The following is a 19,049-nucleotide window of genomic DNA, read 5'->3' on the forward strand; positions in this document are numbered from 1 at the left end:
TTCATCGCCACAGCAGCCGGTCCATGGGTTCCGGGAAGACGATGGACCATGGGCTGCCTGACATGGTGACCGGGAGACCATCCCCAGAAGCTGGTACCATCTGAGACTGACAGCTGGTCATCACCCTCTTTAAGGCAACAGAAGTCCTCTCACCTTTCATGAGAGTCTGCAGCCCAGACCCCCCCGCCCTCTTTCTCCTGGAACATAGGCTTGCTCTGAAAAGATAGTATTGGAACTGCTGGATCTCAGCCAGGGACCACTTTTGAGCAAGGGGTGCCCCCAGTCCTTGCATGCCATGCAGTGTGATACTCCATGTGACTCCCTTAGATACGCTACAGCAGTGGTGCTGAACCTTCCTCAGGCCACGACCCTTTCACACAGTCCCTCATGTGCTGACCCCCAACCATAACATTATTTTCGTTGCTACTTCATTTTGCTACTGTTATGAATCATAATGTAAATATCTGAAATGCAGGATGTACTTTCATTGTTACAAATTGAACATGATTAAAGCATAGTGCTTAATCACAAAACAATATGTAATTATATATTGTGAAATATTATTTCTAATTACAAATATCTGAAATTTTGTCTTGAAGCATGGTGTAGCATGGGTAATAGTCTTCATGGGCATATATGTATGTGGGCGGACCCGCTTAGAGATGGTAGAGGAGTGGTGTCTCGGTTCCTAAGACCATTGGAGATATGTATTTAACGATGGTCTTAGGCAACCCCTGTGAAAGGGTTGTTTGACCCCCAAAGGTGTCATGACCCACAGGTTGAGAACCACTGCTCTACAGAGCCTTTTGCCTGGCCTATGGTCCTCACTAGTCAACACCCAACTCACCTTCTAGTTCCACTTTGCTATTTGCCTGTACCCCACCTTCTGGACAAAAGGAACTCCTCAGGGTTCCCAGATGACACAGCCGCAGTCCGGCCCACCTCCATCTTTCCCACAGCCAGCACGGCCCCGGCGTCTGTGAATGGGAGCATGCTCGTGGCGGAGGCTCACCTGCCTGGTCCTCTCGGGGTGGGCTGTCTTGCACTGGCCGGTAGGCCAGCTGGTAGCTCTCCACAGTGTCATCGGAGTATAAGCTCCAGCACACTCGGACTGAGGAACCTGTAGCTGAGTTTGGGGCCTGTGGGTTTATCACTGGAGCAGAAGGAACTAGAAAAGAAAAGGGGGGAAATGCAGAAACAAATGAGAATCCTGAAGTGGAGGTGTAGGCTGGGAGCTGTGTCTTCCACAGGACCACTCTCCCCAGTGCATCCGTGGTCTCTGGGCAGGGAAGAGGCAGCCCGACACAGAGAAGGCAAAGCCTTTCAGCCACAGGCCTACAAGGAGTAACTGGTAAACCATGCCTGATGTGACAAAGGCACACAATCTCAGGGGAAAGGGGGACAGTGACAGGGTCTAGTCTGTCAGCCCTGCCCAAGGTCCTACCTCTTTTGACCCTTCCATGCAATCTGCAGAGGCAGAGCAATGAAGACCACAGCAGCGCTGAAGTGGACAAAAGGCAAGGAGCCTTCAATAGGGACACCCTGCTCTCATTGGCTTCACTGCCAATGACTGGCTCCCATGTCCCAATGAGAGAGGAGTGGGATTGGCCAGTTGTGTTTTTCAGAATCAACTTCTTCAGAGTTTTGCGTTTATTCTTTCCTTCTCTGTAGGTCAGTGTCTCTGCCGCCTCAACTCTAACACAAACACACAGCCAAGAATAGAATCAAGTAGTGTTTTCTCTCCATAATCCTCCTCCCATGTAAACACTGCTCTCCATCCCAGGCTTTTAAAAGCATTCTTTGTGTCAAAGCTTTAATTCAAAGGCATTTAATTAACTGTACTCAGCTCTTTCCTTTTTGGTCAGTGGTATGTTACATGCACAGTATAATTCTCAGTGGTTGGGCAGACGTACACTGTTATTTTGCCATGAACTGAGCAGCCAATCAGATGAGAGGAGGGTGTGGCCTGTCTCTGGGAAATAATAGACATCCTAGAAAAGCTCCCTCTTTCTTGGCATGCACTCTTATAGCCTGACCCGTGGACGGAAACCTACAGAAGTCTTTGGCCTGCTGCCTGACATGCAGGTTTTGAGTACTTCAGCCTCTGCCAACACGTGAGCCAGCTGACTTTGGCAGCCTATTGCCTAGCACACAGATTTGGGAGTTGCCAGCCCTCACAACTATTTGAGTCACTTTCTCACAATTCCCAACCAAGCCATTTCCTTGAAGTAAATTGCCCTATCTATCTATCTAGCTATCAATCTACACTTTACTGGGTTTGCTCCTCTAGGGAATGGAGACTCTATGGCAAAGCAGGAAAGAGAAAGAATTGCTATTCCCAGATGACCTCTTTAGGATGCAGGGAAGATTCCCTTTCTACTTATCTCTTCACCCAAAGATGCAGTGCAAGGGGAAGGATGTTTTTTCAGTTGTTACCTGTGTTAATCCAGGTAGACTAGAGAAACAAATCCATGAACACTCATATGTGTATATGAAAGAAGTTTATCTACAAGAGCAATTGAACATTGAGAAAACATCCCAGCCCAGTCTAGATCAAGTCTGTAAGTCCAATATTAGCCCATATGTCTGATACTAATCTATAAAGTCCTCTTGAGACTCACAACACACATGCAATGATGCCAAATGTAAATCACAGGCCAGTGGGTAGAAAGTCTTTGGTCCCAGTGGCACTGGAAACAGCTCAGTGCTGGCAAGGGCCTCTGCATCAGGGTGGGTCCATGTCTTGTCAGCTGCTATGTCTCCCAGGAGTGTCAGAGAGTCTCCCACCTCCAAAAAGGAAATAATCAGATTTCCCAGAATTCTCAGGAGAAGACCAGGCCCACACAGAAGCCTCATTGGCTATGATCCGATTAACAGACTAGACTCCACTCCTTCCTCTCAAATTGACACCAGATTAGGTGACCACCACATTACCCTCCTTAGGAGGCAACTAATGTGTGGTAGCTAACTAATCTCAATTTGAGACTATTAGAGTGAAGGGGTAGAGTTTAGCCTGTTAATCATGGCACAGCTTGATGACCTCATTTGGAGGCCCTAAGGAGATAAGTAGCTCACTGGAGGAGGGACACACACTCATTCCCTGCGAGACATTACTGTTGACAAGCCACATGGAGCTAAGCTGATGGTAGTCAGGGTCCTGGGGCTGGAGGAACCACATGGAGACCCAGGCCAGCGCCAAGATGTTTCCATCACCACTGGATCCAAAAGATTTTCCACCTATTGGTCTGTGATCTTCCTGCATTTGGCATTATTGCTTGGCTGCATGAGTCTGGTATCAGACATATGAGCTAATATCAGATTTAGGGACTTAATCTGGACTAGGCTGAGATGTTTTCTTAAGGTACAATTACTCTTTATATAAACTTCTTTCTTGTACATAGATGAGTGTCTATGAATTTGTTTCTCTAGTCTACCCAGACTAACTAACACATGGGGCAAGCAGAAGGGAGAGGGCATACTTGGGATTCAGACACAGGAGGGTTAAGAGTAACTCTCAGTGCCTTTCCAGGATGGATGTGGGTGGGAATGCTCTTCCTGACAAATGCCTGCTGCTGTAGGTGTCACCCCGTGCACAACAGGATTGGACCCCTGTGATTCACAGGTCTTTCTTGTCTTTTTCTTTTAAAAATCATTTTTTATTGGGGCTCTTATAGCTCTTAAATTGTCCATCCATCTATCCATTGTGTCAAGCACATTTGTACATTTGCTGCCATCATCATTTTCAAAACATTTTCTTTCTACTTGAGCCCTTGGTATCAGCTCCTTCCTCTCCCCCTCCCACCCTCATAAATCCTTGATAAATTAGAAATTAATATTATTTTCATATCTTATACCATCCGCTGTCTCCCTCCACCCACGTTTATGTTGTTCGTGCCCCTGGGTGGGTGGATGGGTAGGTGGGGTTATATGTTGATCATTGCAATCGGTTCCCTCCTTGTTCCCCCACCTTCCCCCTACCCTCATGGTATTGCTACTTCCATGATTGTTCCTGGGTTCTGTGTGTTGAGAGCTCTTATCTGTTTGTAAGGTAGAACTGGGGATCCATGGGGTTTTCATTGGCTGATGTTTAGATGTAGCTTGCCAGACCTTTCTTCCTTGTCTGCCTTAGTTTGAAAGTGCCTCACAAACCTGTCCAGCATTCCAGCACCACACATCTATCTCCACAGATCGATGGAGGTTGTGCAGGGGTGCAGTGGCTGGAAACGAAATGCAGCTCTCCAAACAACCAGGCCTGCTTATCTGAGTGGAGCTCTCCCAATTGCTCTGTGGGATAAGCTCAGGCTGGCTGCCCCGGTAAAGGTTTACAGTGTAGGACACCCTATGTAGGGCCAGGATGAGTTGGAATCAACTCAAGGGCAGTGGGTTTGGTTTTTGGTTGGTATTCTAGGACAGGAATAGGACCATCCAGTTGGCATCACAGCTCCGTGAAATGTTTCTTACACCCAGTGATTCTAAGAGTGGCCTCAAAGATTGTTTTTAATAAGGATAATAATGGTGAAAAATCTAGAAATATCATGTGGGAATATAAACTCTTTATCTATTGGTCCAGTTGTGAGGATTGTGGTCTTCTTTACACTGAGTTGTAGTCCACACTGAAGGCTGAAATCTTTGATCTTCATCAGCAAGTGGTTCAGGTCCTTCCTGTTTTCAGCAACAATCGACACATAAACATGTTAAGGTACTTATATGTAGTTAATATTTATGTTGCCATTAAAATCATATTGGAGAAGAATTTATCTGTGTGAGAATATATTCATTATGACTGGTTGTTGGAGGGGAAGTTTACAAAAGAGCACAATCCCATTTTTATTTTAAAAATCTAGGCAAAGTAAAATGCTGAAATGGTAGAGACAGCATTGTTTACAATCCTGTTGGGTACTGGTGAGGAAGAGAAAGTGAGTCAAAGAACTCTGCATTCTAGTATCATTCTATGAAGTAATAGCAGTATATTTGCTAAAGGAAATGGAAGAAATGATGACATAAGAGAGGTGAAAAGAAAATGTCAAGCTGCAGCTCAAGAAGGCAAAGCTAAACATTGTAATGAAATATACAAATCCCTGGAGTTAGAACCCAGAAAGGAAGAACACACTCAGCATATCTTAAGCTGAAAGGACTGAAGAAAAATTCAAGCCTCGAGGGGCAACGTTGAACGCCAACGGGAAAAACATTGAACCGTGCAGAAAGTACCAAACGAAGATGAACGGAATACAGAGCCACTGCCCCGAAAAGAACTAGTTGGTGCGCTCGCTTCGCCAGCACATGTGCTAAATTGGAACGATACAGAGATTAGCATGGTCCCGGCACAGGGATGACATGCAAATTCGTGAAGCGTTCCACAATAACAAAAAACCTAGTTGGTATTCAAACATTTCAAGCGGTAGCATACGATCGAGAGTGAAGGTGTTGAAGGAAGAAGTCCAAGCTACACTGAAGGCATCAGCCAAAACCCAGGCTCCAGGAATCGACGGAACGCCAATGGAAATGTCTCAATAGGCCGATGGAATGTGGAAGACAACTACTTGGCTAAGTTTCTGGAAGCGATCCATATTGTTCCGGTTCCAAAGAAAAATGACTCAACAGAATGCAAAAATGATAGAACACTATTATTAATATCACATGCAAATGAAATGATGCTGCAGATAATTCAACAGCGATCTTCAATATCACAACAGCACATGGACAGAGAGCTGCAGAAATGGTCTGTGGAACAAGGGTATCATCTCTGGCATCAGCTGGACCCTGGCTGAAGAAGAATCTGTCCAGTTGAATTGTGTCGAAAGCACCGTGGAGTGCCAAAGAAAGAGCAAGTCTCTCTTGGAAGAAGCACAGCCAGATGCTCTCAGAGATGAGGATGGTGGGACTCGGCCGCCCCTGCTCGAGACAGATCATCAGGAGAAACCAGTCCCTGGACAAGGACATCGTGCTAGGTAAAGGACAAGGGCATCGAAAAAGAGGAAGACTCCAAGCAGATAGATTGGCACAGTCACTTCAACAGTGGGCTCAAACACAACACTCGTTGTGAGGATGGCGCAGGAGGGGCAGTGTTTGGCACTGTTCTAAATGGGGTCACTATGAGTCAGAACTGACTTGAAGACACCTGACGACAACCACAACCTACTACCATGTGCTGTGCTGTACTTAGATGACTTCCGTGAACTCTCGTCATATTCCACGAGACATTATTGGGTTCATTTTACCAAGGCTCACAGCAGTGTGGCAAGTAATTCAAAGTCAGCGCTAGGACAGGGCAGAGCTGGGATCCTGTCAGCTCACTCTACTATACAGCCTCCCAGGCAACCCAAAAGCATGTGATCAGCTGGCCTCCCTTCCTCCTTATGCTCATGCAGAACAAAAGAGAGACACTCCATGGAAGGCAAATGCTTGCTAGGGGTCAGTCCAGAAGTAGGGCAAGTGCTTGTGAAGTCTGTTCAGGCTGCTTGGGACTAGACAGTGCCATTCGGAACAGCAACCTCTGTTCTAAGCCTTATAAGCCGTAAACATGAAAGCATGATCTACAGAGGGAGAAAAAACCCAATTTGTTCTTAAAACTTTATCATTTCTTTAGCCATTAAACTTTTTAATGGCTACATCGGGGAAATCTGAACTTGCCATTATGTATGTACCTGGGCAGAGTTTCTGTGTGGGGGCGTGCAAACAGTTAAGAAGCTTAGTTGCTAACCAAGAGACTGCAAGTTTGAGTCCACCCAAAAGCACCTTTGAACATATCAGCCATTGAAACTCTTATGGATGTACAGTTCTGCTCAGATACAGGTGGGCGTCCTAGGAGTCCAGACTGGTTTGGGTTGGAGGCACACAGAAACTAGGCACCTGGGATGCTGTTGATGGAATCCATGAGCTGCTCCACATCTGAGAAGTCCAAGGTTTGGTCTTCAAAGTCAGGCTGGGCAGAAAGGTCCACGTCTGTTTGGGTTTTCAGAAACGTCCCGAGTCTATTAGTATAAAAAGACACAGCCACGTGGAGGAAGGGACATTCTCCTTCGGGTGGGTCTATTGGGTGGGTCATGAGGAGGCCAGGGAGAGGGCCACTTCCCTGACCTTTTATTTCTCCACTTTTAACAAGTTGCTAGCTTCCTTCCACCATCTGCTTTGTGGCCTGACCTAGAAGATCATCAGTGTGGATGAATGGGGTTGGTTTGATCCTCTTTTGAGGGGACGGGGAGGCCCCGGAGCATAGATAAGGTTGTGTTGCGGGGTTCCATCCATGAGCCCCAGAATCACACTCTGAAAAATTCCTGAGCTTTCCACATGGCCAAACAAACCAACAAAAACCTCACTGCCATTGAGTCAATTCCACGTTAGAGTGATCCTCTATTGGATTTCTAAGGCTGTGACTCTTTACAGGGGCAAGTCGCACATCTTTCTACATGGAGCGGCTGGGGGTGTTGAAACGCCAACCTTGCAGTTAGCAGCCTAAAGTGTAGCTTACCAGGCCACCAGGGCCCCTTTCCACATGGAGGGCCACAGAGTAGGGCTCTGGGTCTCCTTGACCCTGCTTCCTCAGCCAGAGGGGTTGCAAGTGGTAGAAGCAGAATTTGAAACCAGACCTGTCTTTTTCCCAAGCCCATCACTTAACCCTTGTGTCTTTACCTTCTAGGTTCATGCTGCTCTACAGCCATCGCCCTACTAACTTATCACAAGATTGGCTCTGTAGACGAGGAAGGTGCGGTCTGACCTGAGCTATAGCCGGATTAGAACTGCAGTCTGCCTGACTCGAACACGTGTGCATTCTGTAGTCCCATAGTCTGGGTCCTGGCAAAAAGCAGGCCCCAAAGGGAGGATCTGGGCTGTCACAGCCTCTGCAGATACGGTGTCCTCCGAGGTGAGCCAGGACCTCATGGAGGAGAGCTGGCCGCCTCCTGCCATGCGTTCCCATCCGGCCCTGAGGTTCTCACATTCGAGACCAGCAGATCCTGCGACCCCATGTCCCTTGAAGAAGCTGCTCTAGCCCAAAGGCAGTGCTATTTTACTCTTAGTGCCAGACATAAATGTGGAAACGGTAACCATATAGCAAAGTGCAGCTGAGTCTATTCAGCTACCCCGAGGCTGGGGGCAGAGAAAAATGAACAAAAGTCTTACCTGTCGGCCATTATCACGGCATCCTGCAATGCAAGAAAAGAGGAGGATGTGTGTTACATTGTTTGGGGAAATAAATTTTCTTCCTCAAACTTGAGGGTATTATAAGCATCTTAAATAACAACAACAAAACACCCCAAAAACTTTGAAATTAAGGAAAAGAAAGAAACAAACAAAATTTGCCTGCAAAAAAAAAAAAAAAAGGTAGCCCTATCAATCATGTGTGCATTCTCTCCTGCATTTCATGTGTTGACAGAGATACAACCTGCAGCCCCTTGGCTTGTCTCCACTGCTTTCCCCCTCCCCATTCTGTAAGCACTTCCCACGTTTCCAGTGGATGGCTGGGCTCTCAACAGGAAAGATGGCAGGCGGTTCACTGATAGACACTCCTACATGTGTTGGGCTGTTCCGATAGTGTTGGGCATTTTGGCTGCTCCCTGTTTTGCACCATGTTAAATGACAGCGAGAACACCTTTACGCATATGCCTTTTTCTGTGTCCCGGATCATATCTTTGATCTATAACACTCCCTTGGTTCCGAATGCATGTGTGGCTCTCACAGTGTCAAATGCAGCAGGGAGGAGAAGCTGCTGGGCTTTGAAGAGTGACTATGGGCATGGACAGTGAGAGGCCGCACACGACAGCCACAAAGACACGGAGGTGGAGGCTCCTTCTGCCACGTCCTGACACCACCTCTGCCCCCGCATGCCCATGAGACCCAGCTCTGACTGAGGCTGAAATTCCCACAGTCAACTGCATGGAAGCTTGGGTCAGTTTAATTTGCGTTCCAGAAAATGAATGCAGTTTATGCATTTCTCAGCTTATGAGGGAACACTTTTAACTGGTATATTCGTAACCCGAGGGGTGGCTGAGGGGCAGGCTTCCCAGCATCCCTTGGAGAGTGCAGAGCTTGATTCCCTGCTGATGCACCACAAGTACAAGCACCACCCTCCTGTCCGTGGAGGGCTTGTGTTGTCATTAGGATTCAGCAGAGCTTCCAGACTAAGACCAGGAAGAAAGGCCTGGCGACAGACACCTGAAAACCCAAGGACCACCATGGTCCAGCCTGTTGTGCATGGCGTGTCACACAGGAGCACAACTTGATGGCGGCTAGCAACAGCATTACCCTCGTAACTGGGAAACCTGAGGTGCCTTTTTAGCCTGAGCAACTTGCTCCCTAGAGCCTCAAAGGGACATCCTGAGTGGCTAGACATCTCTCCAGGCACTGTCTTTGCTCCGCTGCAGGAGGAGCAAACATGTTGCTCTTATTGCCACAGTGATGGAGAGAGCAGGTCAATGCGTGTGAGCCTTCTCTGCCACCCACGGCCGAGCTAGGCAGAGAGAGAGAGAGAGAGCGTGCCAACCTCACCGCCAGGAGCATCCAAAGCAATCAAATGGGCGCTGACTGCCAACATCACTGCCCTCCTCCAGATGGGAAAACCTACCCACCTACCCTCACCTACCCTAGCCGCCCCGTCATTCCTGTCCCCACTGTTTCATTTCTTTCCCTTGCATGTCATCACTGACCTTTATGAAATCGACCTTCTCCTCGTGACACATCTCCTCGATGGTTTCCATCAGTTCTTTACACATTTCAAGGTTTTCTCCACAGCTGACCAGTTGCCCGTACAAGGCTTCCAGCTTCTCTTTCTTTTTCTCCCCCAGAACTTGAATTTTTCTTTCATACTTTTGAGCCAGTGTTTCCAAGATCTCATTGTAGTGTGACTCAAAGTTTTGTTCTTGTCTTCCAAAATTCTCCTACAAGACAGTTGACCTCAGCCATCATTTTAGGGTACAGACTGTGTCAGCCACAGGACCAGGGACAGGGCAGTGCATCTACCCGGGGAGGTCTCAGCTCCTCAGCTGTGTCTTACTACCCGTCTAGGATGCTTTCAGCCTCGAACTCGGGGATGATTTTACAGGAATTACCGCTTTCTCTCTGGCAGCTGTTGGCAATCTTTCCCAGGTTAACCACCTCCGTCAACCTGACTACAGGTGATGGAGATGACTGCCACTGAAATCCTAGATCTTAACTCACAGGCGGTCATCCTTTCTTTTCCTGTCGGGTCCTCTACTTTCTGAAGCTTGGATCGTGCAAACACCAGGGTCACACTGAACCTCACAACCAGGGGAGAGGTAAAGACAAAAGTGGGTAATGGTCATTACCAAGTGGGCCTGCCTAGTAGCTGAGCAAAGGCAGAAAGGCAGAGGAACGGTGGTGACAGTACTTATTTCTGTAATGCGGTGGGTGAGAAATATTAGAGCATATTAATTTCTGGTCTCCGATCTCAGATCAGATGTCCAGAAGAGCTATGCAGATTGTGATCGATATCCTCCTCCTCAGATGATTGGGGCATTTCTGAAGAAGGTACCTGTATCAATCATCCAGGGACTCTCTGCTGAGCACCTATTATGTGCATGAGGCCTGACAGAAGTGGGAGAGCAGGAGGCTGTTCTCCTCCTGCTGAAAACGAAAGGATTAGGGTGAAGAGGTTTTGCTCTGGTGCGTGTTCTGACAGAGCGTGAGCAGTTTTGTCCTTGCAAGGTAAAGGTTTGTGCCTCCGCAACGCAATCACTCTTTCAACAATGGGATAACGAGATCTAGCTGTGGTCAGAAGAGGATGTAGAATGAAGGATGTCATTACTGATGTCAGATGGATCTTGGCTAAAAGCTGACACTACCGGAAAGAGGTTTACTGGTGTGTTATTGAATATGCCCAGGCATTGGACTTTGTGGATCATAAGAAACTATAGATAAGAATGGGAATTCCAGAACACTTCACTGTCTTCCTGTGGAACCTGTACACAGACCGAGAGGCAGTCGTACAAACAGAACAAGGGGATAGTGCATGGTTTAAGATCAGGAAAGGTGTGTGCCAGGGTTGTATCCTCTCGCCCTAATTATTCCATCTGTATGCTGAGCAAACAGAGAATCTGGACTATCCAGAGATAAACTTGGCACTAGGATTGGAAGAGGGCTGATGAACAAACTTCAGTCTGCAGATGACACAATCTTGCTTGCTGAAGGAGAGGAGAATGTGAAGCATTTGTTGATGAAGATCAAAGGCGGCAGCCTTTAATGTGGATCACAGTTCATGTGAGGGTGATCTGACTGTGACATCTATCACCCCGTGGACTGCCAGGGTTGATTCGGCTGATCTGGCTGGCAGATCTGGTGTCCCCTTCCTCCCTCACTACACCATTCCTCCCACAGCTTCAAGTTCTGCTGAAGAGGACGACCTTCCTCAATAGAAGGGGTACTGTCCTTTGGTCAAGTGTATATGGGTAACTTCGCTGCCCTGCTAGAGCCTCCAAACAAACTCACATATAGATTGCAACTCAATGGAAAGAAAATAAAATCTTCACTACTGTACCAATAGACAGCACCATGATAAATGCAGGAAAGATTGAAGCTGACAAGGATTTCATTTTGTTTGGCTCCACACTCAGTGCTCATGGAAGCAGCAAACAAAGAATTAAAAAGACACATTGCATTGGGCAAATCTGCTGCACAACGACCCTCAAGAGTTGGAGATCAAGGGCGTCACTTTGAGAGCAAAGATGCACCTAATTCAGGCCATGGTCGTTTCAGCCACCTCATACACATGTGAGAGTTGGACAGTGAGTAAAGAAGACCACAGAAGACTTGATGCATTTGAATCATGGTGCTGGCGAGGAAAAACAGAAGTACTCTGGACTGCCAGAAGACCCATATTCTTGGAAGAAGTATAGCCAGGATTCTCCTTAGAAGTGAGGATGGGGGGGGCGAGCCTGGCTGCGGGGCTACCAGAACGTTAGGGAGGCCTCAGAACGTGCTGTGGGCCTGTATCTCGAAGCCAGCGTCTGACGGGAAATGAAGGATGGCAGCCCGCCGCACATCAAAGGCTGTTTTGGTGGATCTCAGTGGCACACTTCACATTGAAGATGCAGCTGTGCCGGGCGCACAAGAAGCTCTTAAAAGGTTATGAGGTGCCTCGGTCTCGATTAAGTTTGTGACCAACACAACCAAAGAGAGCAAGCAAGACCTACTGGAGAGGTTGCGAAAATTGGAGTTTGATATCTCTGAAGATGAAATATTCACTTCCCTCACTGCCGCCAGAAATTTAGTGGAGGAGAAACAAGTCCGGCCCATGCTGCTAGTTGATTATTGGGCACTACCCGATTTCAAAGGAATACAAACAAGTGATCCGAACGCTGTGCTCATAGGATTGGCCCCCGAGCAGTTTTGTTACCCGATTCTGAATCAAGCGTTTCGGTTACTCCTGGAGGGAGCACCGCTCATTGCGATCCACAAAGCCAGGTATTACAAGAGGAAGGATGCCTTAGCCCTGGGGCCTGGCCCCTTCGTGACTGGCTTAGAGTACGCCACCGACACCAGAGCCACGGTTGTGGGGAAACCGGAGAAGACCTTCTTCCTGGAGGCCCTGCGAGGCACTGGCTGTGCCCCCGAGGAGGCCGTCATGATAGGTGATGACTGCAGGGATGACGGCGGGGCTCAGAGTGCCGGCATGCTGGGCATCTTGGTGAAAACTGGGAAGTACCGAGCAGCCGACGAAGACAAAATCAGCCCCCCCTCCTTACTTGACCTGCGAGAGCTTCCCTCATGCTGTGGACCACATCCTGCAGCATCTGCTGTGAGCCGCCCGGCCCTGGAGCCGAGCCCCTCAACCTGAACCCCAGCATCAGGAGACGCCAACCGCGCCCCCGTGCGCCCATCCCCATCCCCCACCACAGTGCATGGAAGGCACTGAATGGCAGCCAGCCTCTCAGCCTTGCTCAGCCCCTTTGTTTCATCCTGTGAAAGAAGATGGGACCCACAGAAAGGTTGCTCGTGGATTCTGTGCCACTGCTTGTAAAATAGTCATCAGTGCAGCAGGGCGGCTCCTGCCGGACAGCCACGCTGCTGCCACTGGGGAGCAGTGGGGTTCCGATGGTGAAGGAAGTGGAATGGTGGTCTGAAAATTCCAAAAGAATGCCACGAAAGTACATCCAGCTAAGCTGTGGTCTTAATACCACGTTCACCAAGTCCGCCATTCCTGCCGAGTGGCGACACAGGCTGAGACTGCAGAGTGAAGGGTCTCTAGCCCCCACGCCTGCCCAAAACAGACAACGGAGTTGCACGGGTGCATGTGGAAAGCTAGATGCTCCACTGCCTGAGTCCGAGCACGGGCAACTTCTTTTTATCTTTTCATTAGCCAGAGATGACTAGTTTAAAATTAGACCCTGATTTTAATTTAAAATAATATTTCCATTAATAACCTATTCATTGCAGATACCTATTATACTGTGTAACAGTTGTTTGGGAAATTTTATGTAAAATTAAAACTATCAGTATTTAAAAAAAAAAGAAGTGAGGATGATAAGCCTTTGTCTCACTTACTGTGGGCAGGTTATCAGGATATAAAATGACATCCTGCTTGATAAACCAGGAATAGTGAAAAAGAGGAAGACCTCGAGGAGATGGACGGACACAGTAGCTGCAACAATGGGCTCGAACATAAAAACAATCGTGAGGATGGCACAGGACTGGGCAGGGTTTTGTTCTGTTGACCATAGGGCCTCTGAGTCTGCCGTAGGTACATCATTTCATGTCAACTTGAAGATATATAAAAGTGTAGGGGTGGAGTTTAGCCTGTCAGTCAGGTCACAGCCTGAATGATGACTCTTTGTGGGTGTGGCCTCATAAGGAGAGGCCTGGGAACCTCCTCCCTCCACCCCACCCCACCGCCTTCACCTTCCTGTGCGCTGACCCTGATGGCTGCCAGAGCCACTGCCATTGGATCCACATGACTTTGCACCCCCCACCCCCGGCCTGTGATCTTCCTGCATTCTGTGCATTATTGCACGAGAGTCTGAAGAGGGACTTATGGACTAGTACCAGACTTATGGACTTGAGTTGGACTGGGCTGGGATGTTAGCTCGATACACAATTCTTGGTATAAAGCTCTTTCTTACACATATGAGTGTCACTGGATTTGTTTCTCTCGTCAACCCAACCCAGCCTAACACAGAGTTTAAACGGACTTGATGGCACCCAACACCACCACCATCAAAGACAGGCTGGATGCCTTGCAATGCCTTTCCAGGCTGCTCCCTGAAAGAGGAACTTGTTTTGTGTGGTTCTAGGGACCCAGTTAGGACCAGGGGCAGAAGTTATAGAGCAGCAGCTCTGTCTCAGTAGTCAGGGTCTGAAACTTTCTCCTTTGTCTCGAGAGCCCTCAGTCTGCCTCAGTTTGTCAGGAATGAGGTGGAGAGGAGCCACACAGGGGATGAGAATTCTGACTCTAGATTTCTAAGATTATTACTGGATCTCTCAAGGAAAGCCTGGAAATTCCTAAAATATTATTTAAATCCATACACAGCCAAAAGCATGCCTGTGTTTGAGTGGCCTCAAGATTGCCTATTAAAAGTTCTGGATAAGTTTCTACGTAGCTGCAGGTACTTACATTGCCACATTGCAGGAGCTTCCAAAGCCTAGAATGAACAACCCGAGAACAGGGAAACAACCCGGGACCCTACAGTCTCCACTACACAGCCGGCAGCATGGAATAGCACCCAAGGGGTTTTCTCAGTGAATGGGAGAGTAGCAAGAACACACACACACACACACACACACACCAAAGGAAGCTGTCCATCTCTTTACTAACTGAGTTGAAACGAGGGCTTCTCCTTGGTAACACTATTTTCAAATCATCCGTCTAAGCCATGACAGTTGGTGATTCAGGAATAAAGGGCATGAGAAGAACAGAGTCAGCAAATGAAAGAAACAAAACCAAACTCACTGCCACGGAGCTGATTCCAACTCATCGTGACCCTGTCGAACAGGGTAGTACTGCCCTGTGTGTTTCTGAGACTGTAACTCTTGTTTTTGTAAACAACAGTCTTATTGCCAATTTACCCAACTATCATACAATCCACTAGTTCAGTCATATCGAGATGAGTTGTACAATCTTTACCACAATCACTCGTACGACATTTCTTCTTCCTTCTACTTGACTGTAACTCCCCATGAGAGTGGAATGTCTCGTCTTTCCCCCACCGAGCAGCTGGTGGCTTTGAACTGCTGACCTTGCCACTCACAGCCCACCACATCACCACTAGGCCACTGGGGCTCTGGGCAGTGAAGAAGAATGGTGCTCAGGACGTCTGAGTTGTAGGAGGACAAGGGATCTCAGGGTGCAGAAGACCCAGCCTCCTAGTTCTGAAAACCTCAGGAGGGACTAGCAACCGGTCATTTGTTCCATGAGGTATATGAGGGGACTTCAAAAAGCTCGTGGAAAAATTCCATTCCATTCTGTTTATCCACCACCCTATTTCAAATTTCCCTCCTGGAGTACCGTGGGAGGCCAGGAGAAGGGGTGTGGGTAAGGGGCAGGGCGGAGCCAGGCAAAGTTCTCTATCTGTGGCTCCTCATGTTTCAAGAAGCTAGATTCTCCGACCTGTAACCAAGGCACCCTGGTGGCACCGTGGTTAAATGCTTGGTTAGCAGTTCAGACCCACCCAGTGGCTCCATGGAAAAAAGACCTGATGATTTGCTTCTGTAAAGGTGACAACCAAGAAAACCCCCGGGCAGTGCTACTCTGTCACACGGGGTCACCATGAGCCAAACACCAACTCGCCAGCACCTCACCACCACCACCACCACTGCCGGCAGAGCCATGAAGCATGCCCTTACCTCTACCGTGATGAAAACCTCTTCCAAATGGCTTGCAAAGTTCTCCATCTCAATGATCTGCTTCTCCAGCTTGAACATGTTTTTGTGAACTTCGTCCTATCAAACAGAGGCGCACAGAGTGTGAATGTAATGCCCCCTCCCCCTGCCCCTCTCAGAAGGTATGTTAGGCTTGGAGCCCTGGTGGCATAGTGGTTCTGTATTGGGCTGCACTCCGAAAGGTCTACTGTTTGAAACCACTAGCTGCTCTGCAGGAGAAGATTGGGTTTTCTACTCCCATAACAACCAGTCTCTGAACCCCCCAGGGGAAGTTCTGCCCTGTCCTACAGGGTTACTGAGAGTTGGCACCAGCTGGAAGGAAGTGAGTTTATATTAGGCTTATCCCCAGCCACATACCTGGCATCCAGGCGTACTATCCAGAAGAAGAAAAAGAACCCAGGAGGGCAACTTACCTTGGCACTTTCCAGTGCTTTCTCGAGCGGGGTCACCTGGTGCTCCTTGTGTTCATCTAAATCCTTCTCACAGGCTCTTATTGGGCTTTTGCAAGTGACACAAAAGACGGTGGGCGCGTCCTCCTCATCCTCCTCCTCTGGGATGACATAGCATTCATACTCCTCGCTGGACCGGCCACGTGCGTACCTGTAGGCTTCTCGCAGGTTCTGGCACTGGTCTGTGGAGCCCCACCCTCCAAAGCTCAGGTCCTCAGCCTCGGCTGCCTCTCCACCCAGTCGCCAGTCTCTCTGTTCCCCGGCGGCTTCTCTCCTCTTCATCACACACGGAGGAAACTCTGAAAGCCCCTTCCCGAGCGTGTGTCCACCTGCGAACTCCTCCCCTAACTCATGACCACCTTCCAGGCCATACACATGGGCGATCGCTTCCTCTTCCTCCAGAAGGTCTCCTGGAACCCGACCTTTGGCCACGGCCCTTGGCTCCGTGGTCGTTTTGGCCCGAGCGACTTCTCTTCCCACCCTAGTGTTTGCCTCTGGGAAGATGGGCAGTCTGTCTTCAGACTCATACAGATCCATGTGATAGAAGAGGAAGTCCGTGGGAGCAGCAGACCTGGCCAGCTCGGGCACCTCCCCCTCTTCCTCCTCCATGGTCACGCTGGAAGTCCGGGCAGCACCTGTGCACAAGAGGGAGCCTCCTTGGTCAGTTAGGAGCGCACCAGTAATGCAAAGGGTCCTGTAATACAAGCGGAGACGTGAAAGTCAGCTTCAGGAGAGGTCGCGGCAGAAGGTGGCAGCACTCTGAGCTCTGTTCATTCACAAGTTGTGAATGCCGTTTGAGCTGCTTGCCTGTGATTGCATTTTGAACTTTCTGATCTGAACCCTGGTGGCCTAGTGGTCACAAGCCTCCAGCTGCTCCATGGGAGAAAGGTGAGGCTTTTACGCCCATAAAGAGTGACCGTCTCTGAAACCCAGAGAGGCAGTTCTACCTGTCCTGTCGATTACAATGAGTCAGCATCGACTCCATGGCCATGAGTCAGGTTTAGTTTGGATTTTTAAAGCAAGGCTGTCTTCTATAGCAGGATGGGCTGTCTAAGTTTTTAAAAGACAAACAAGGCCACAAAAGAAACATCAATAGATTTGACCACCAGAAGCCTCCTGCATATAAAATAACTCCAAAGGCAAAAGAATGGGAGGAGTCCCAGGCAATTAGTATTACAAATATCGTACATGTTTAATTTTAAAAAGCTAAGAACTCAGTCGATGAATGTACAAGAACAATTCACAAGAGAAATGCTCTTGTGTATGCTATTAGCTGGCAGTGCAACAGGTCAGCACTTGGCTGCTAATCCATAGGTTGGTGGTTCAAATCCACCCGATGGCTCCACAGGAGGAAGACTTGCAATTTCCTCCCATGAAACCTAAAAGCCCTCAGGGGTAGTTCCGCTCCCTCACATGTGTTGCTGAGTCAAAATCAACTCAAGAGCACCGACCAACAATGTTATAACACCAACTGTACACTAGAGTCTGGAAAAGCGTTCGTTCCTGTGAGGAGTAGAGTAACAGGGCATTTTGCCTTTCCAGTGAGCAAAAATTAAAGATTCTAAAATTTATAACCACAGTAGGGAATTATGAAGCGAATTATGCCCCACAGCAATATGTGTTGTAAATCCCGACCTCTATGTCTGTGGTTATACAAGCTTAGCTTGGTGATAGTTCAGGTTTGGCTCCAGACATCAGAATAAAAAAAAAGAATATTATAGTCAAGTGAGTCACGTGAGTTTTTTGGTTTCCCAGTGTAAATAAAAGTCATATTTATGCTATCATTTAGTGGATTGCGTGCACAATAGCACTATGAAAAGGGTTAAAATATTGTGAGAATTGCCAGACTGTGACACAGAGGCACCAAGTGAGCACCTGCTGGTGGGAAAATGGTGCCGACAGACACGCTCACACACAGGCTGGCCACAGCCTTCAGCTTGTCAAAAATGCACAGTCTATTGAAGCAGCATACTGAAGGGCAATAAAATGACATATGTGCGCTCTCCTTTGGGAAGGGTTCTTTGTGTGTCAATGAGCTAGAGTTAGTGTAGGGTGCATTTTGAGTCAATCCCCTTTGCGATATAAAAAGAGATTAAATAGGCAAGCAGAGAAAACACCCTGCCATTAATTAAGTCCATTCTGACTCACAGTGACACCCCCCAACCCCCCCGGGCAGGGTAGAACTGCCCCTGTGGGTTTCTGAAATTGTACCTCTTTCCAAGAGCAGAAAGTCTTATTTTTGTCTCACAGAGCAGCTGGTAGGTTTGAACTGTCAACCTTGTGGCTAGCAGCTTAACACATGACCACTGTGCCACCAGCGCTCCAGAGGAGATGGGATAAAATAGATGCTAAGACACATGGAGTTCTCCTAGGAACCAGAAAACAGAAGCTGGGGAGACAAAAACTTTTCTCCTTCTGAACTCAGACTTCTATCCTAGTAAATTTTGAGAAAATTAATTTCTGTTTGCTAAAGCCACCCCACTTTGGTATGTCTGTTATGGTAGCACTAGATCATTAAGATACTGTGTAAGGAAAACCAAACCCAAACAAAATAAACTCACTGCCATCGACTCATAGCCACCTATAGGACAGTGTAGAACGGTCCCTGCCAATTTCCAAGACCAGAACTCTTTAGAGGAGTAGAAAGTCTTGTCTTTCTCCTGAGGAGCAGCTAGTGGTATCAAACTGCTGACCTTACAATTAGCAACACAACCTGTACCCACGGTGTCACCAGGGCTCCTTGAGACTAGTGAAATGAACACCTTCATGAGGCTG

At 48.1% G+C, this 19,049-nt stretch overlaps 1 protein-coding gene, 1 long non-coding RNA gene and 2 pseudogenes across 3 annotated transcripts in view; 3 read left to right on the top strand and 1 right to left on the bottom strand.

Annotated features, from left to right (window-relative positions):
- Nucleotides 1–8,235, top strand: part of LOC142456785 (uncharacterized) — a 34,864-nt gene extending 26,629 nt beyond the window's left edge. Inside the window, exon 3 of the long non-coding RNA XR_012786097.1 lies at nt 7,637–8,235. This is a non-coding gene — a long non-coding RNA (uncharacterized LOC142456785). The remainder of the gene's footprint in view (nt 1–7,636) is intronic.
- The window catches only part of FSD2 (fibronectin type III and SPRY domain containing 2), a 34,350-nt gene extending 17,467 nt beyond the window's left edge, over nt 1–16,883 (bottom strand). For both annotated transcript variants that reach the window (XM_075558045.1, XM_075558044.1), the window contains exons 1-6: nt 16,239–16,883; nt 15,790–15,885; nt 9,642–9,872; nt 8,119–8,141; nt 6,850–6,971; nt 1,013–1,168 (exon numbers count right to left, since the gene is read on the bottom strand). In XM_075558045.1, coding sequence (XP_075414160.1) covers nt 1,013–1,168; nt 6,850–6,971; nt 8,119–8,141; nt 9,642–9,872; nt 15,790–15,885; nt 16,239–16,883 — 1,273 coding nt within the window. The remainder of the gene's footprint in view (nt 1–1,012; nt 1,169–6,849; nt 6,972–8,118; nt 8,142–9,641; nt 9,873–15,789; nt 15,886–16,238) is intronic.
- LOC142457506 (U6 spliceosomal RNA) lies at nt 5,264–5,364 on the top strand (annotated as a pseudogene).
- LOC142456342 (haloacid dehalogenase-like hydrolase domain-containing protein 2 pseudogene) lies at nt 11,958–12,752 on the top strand (annotated as a pseudogene).
- Nucleotides 16,884–19,049: the final 2,166 nt, after the last annotated feature.

This window comes from Tenrec ecaudatus, chromosome 9 (assembly GCF_050624435.1).
Source record: "Tenrec ecaudatus isolate mTenEca1 chromosome 9, mTenEca1.hap1, whole genome shotgun sequence".
Lineage (NCBI taxonomy): Eukaryota > Metazoa > Chordata > Mammalia > Afrosoricida > Tenrecidae > Tenrec > Tenrec ecaudatus.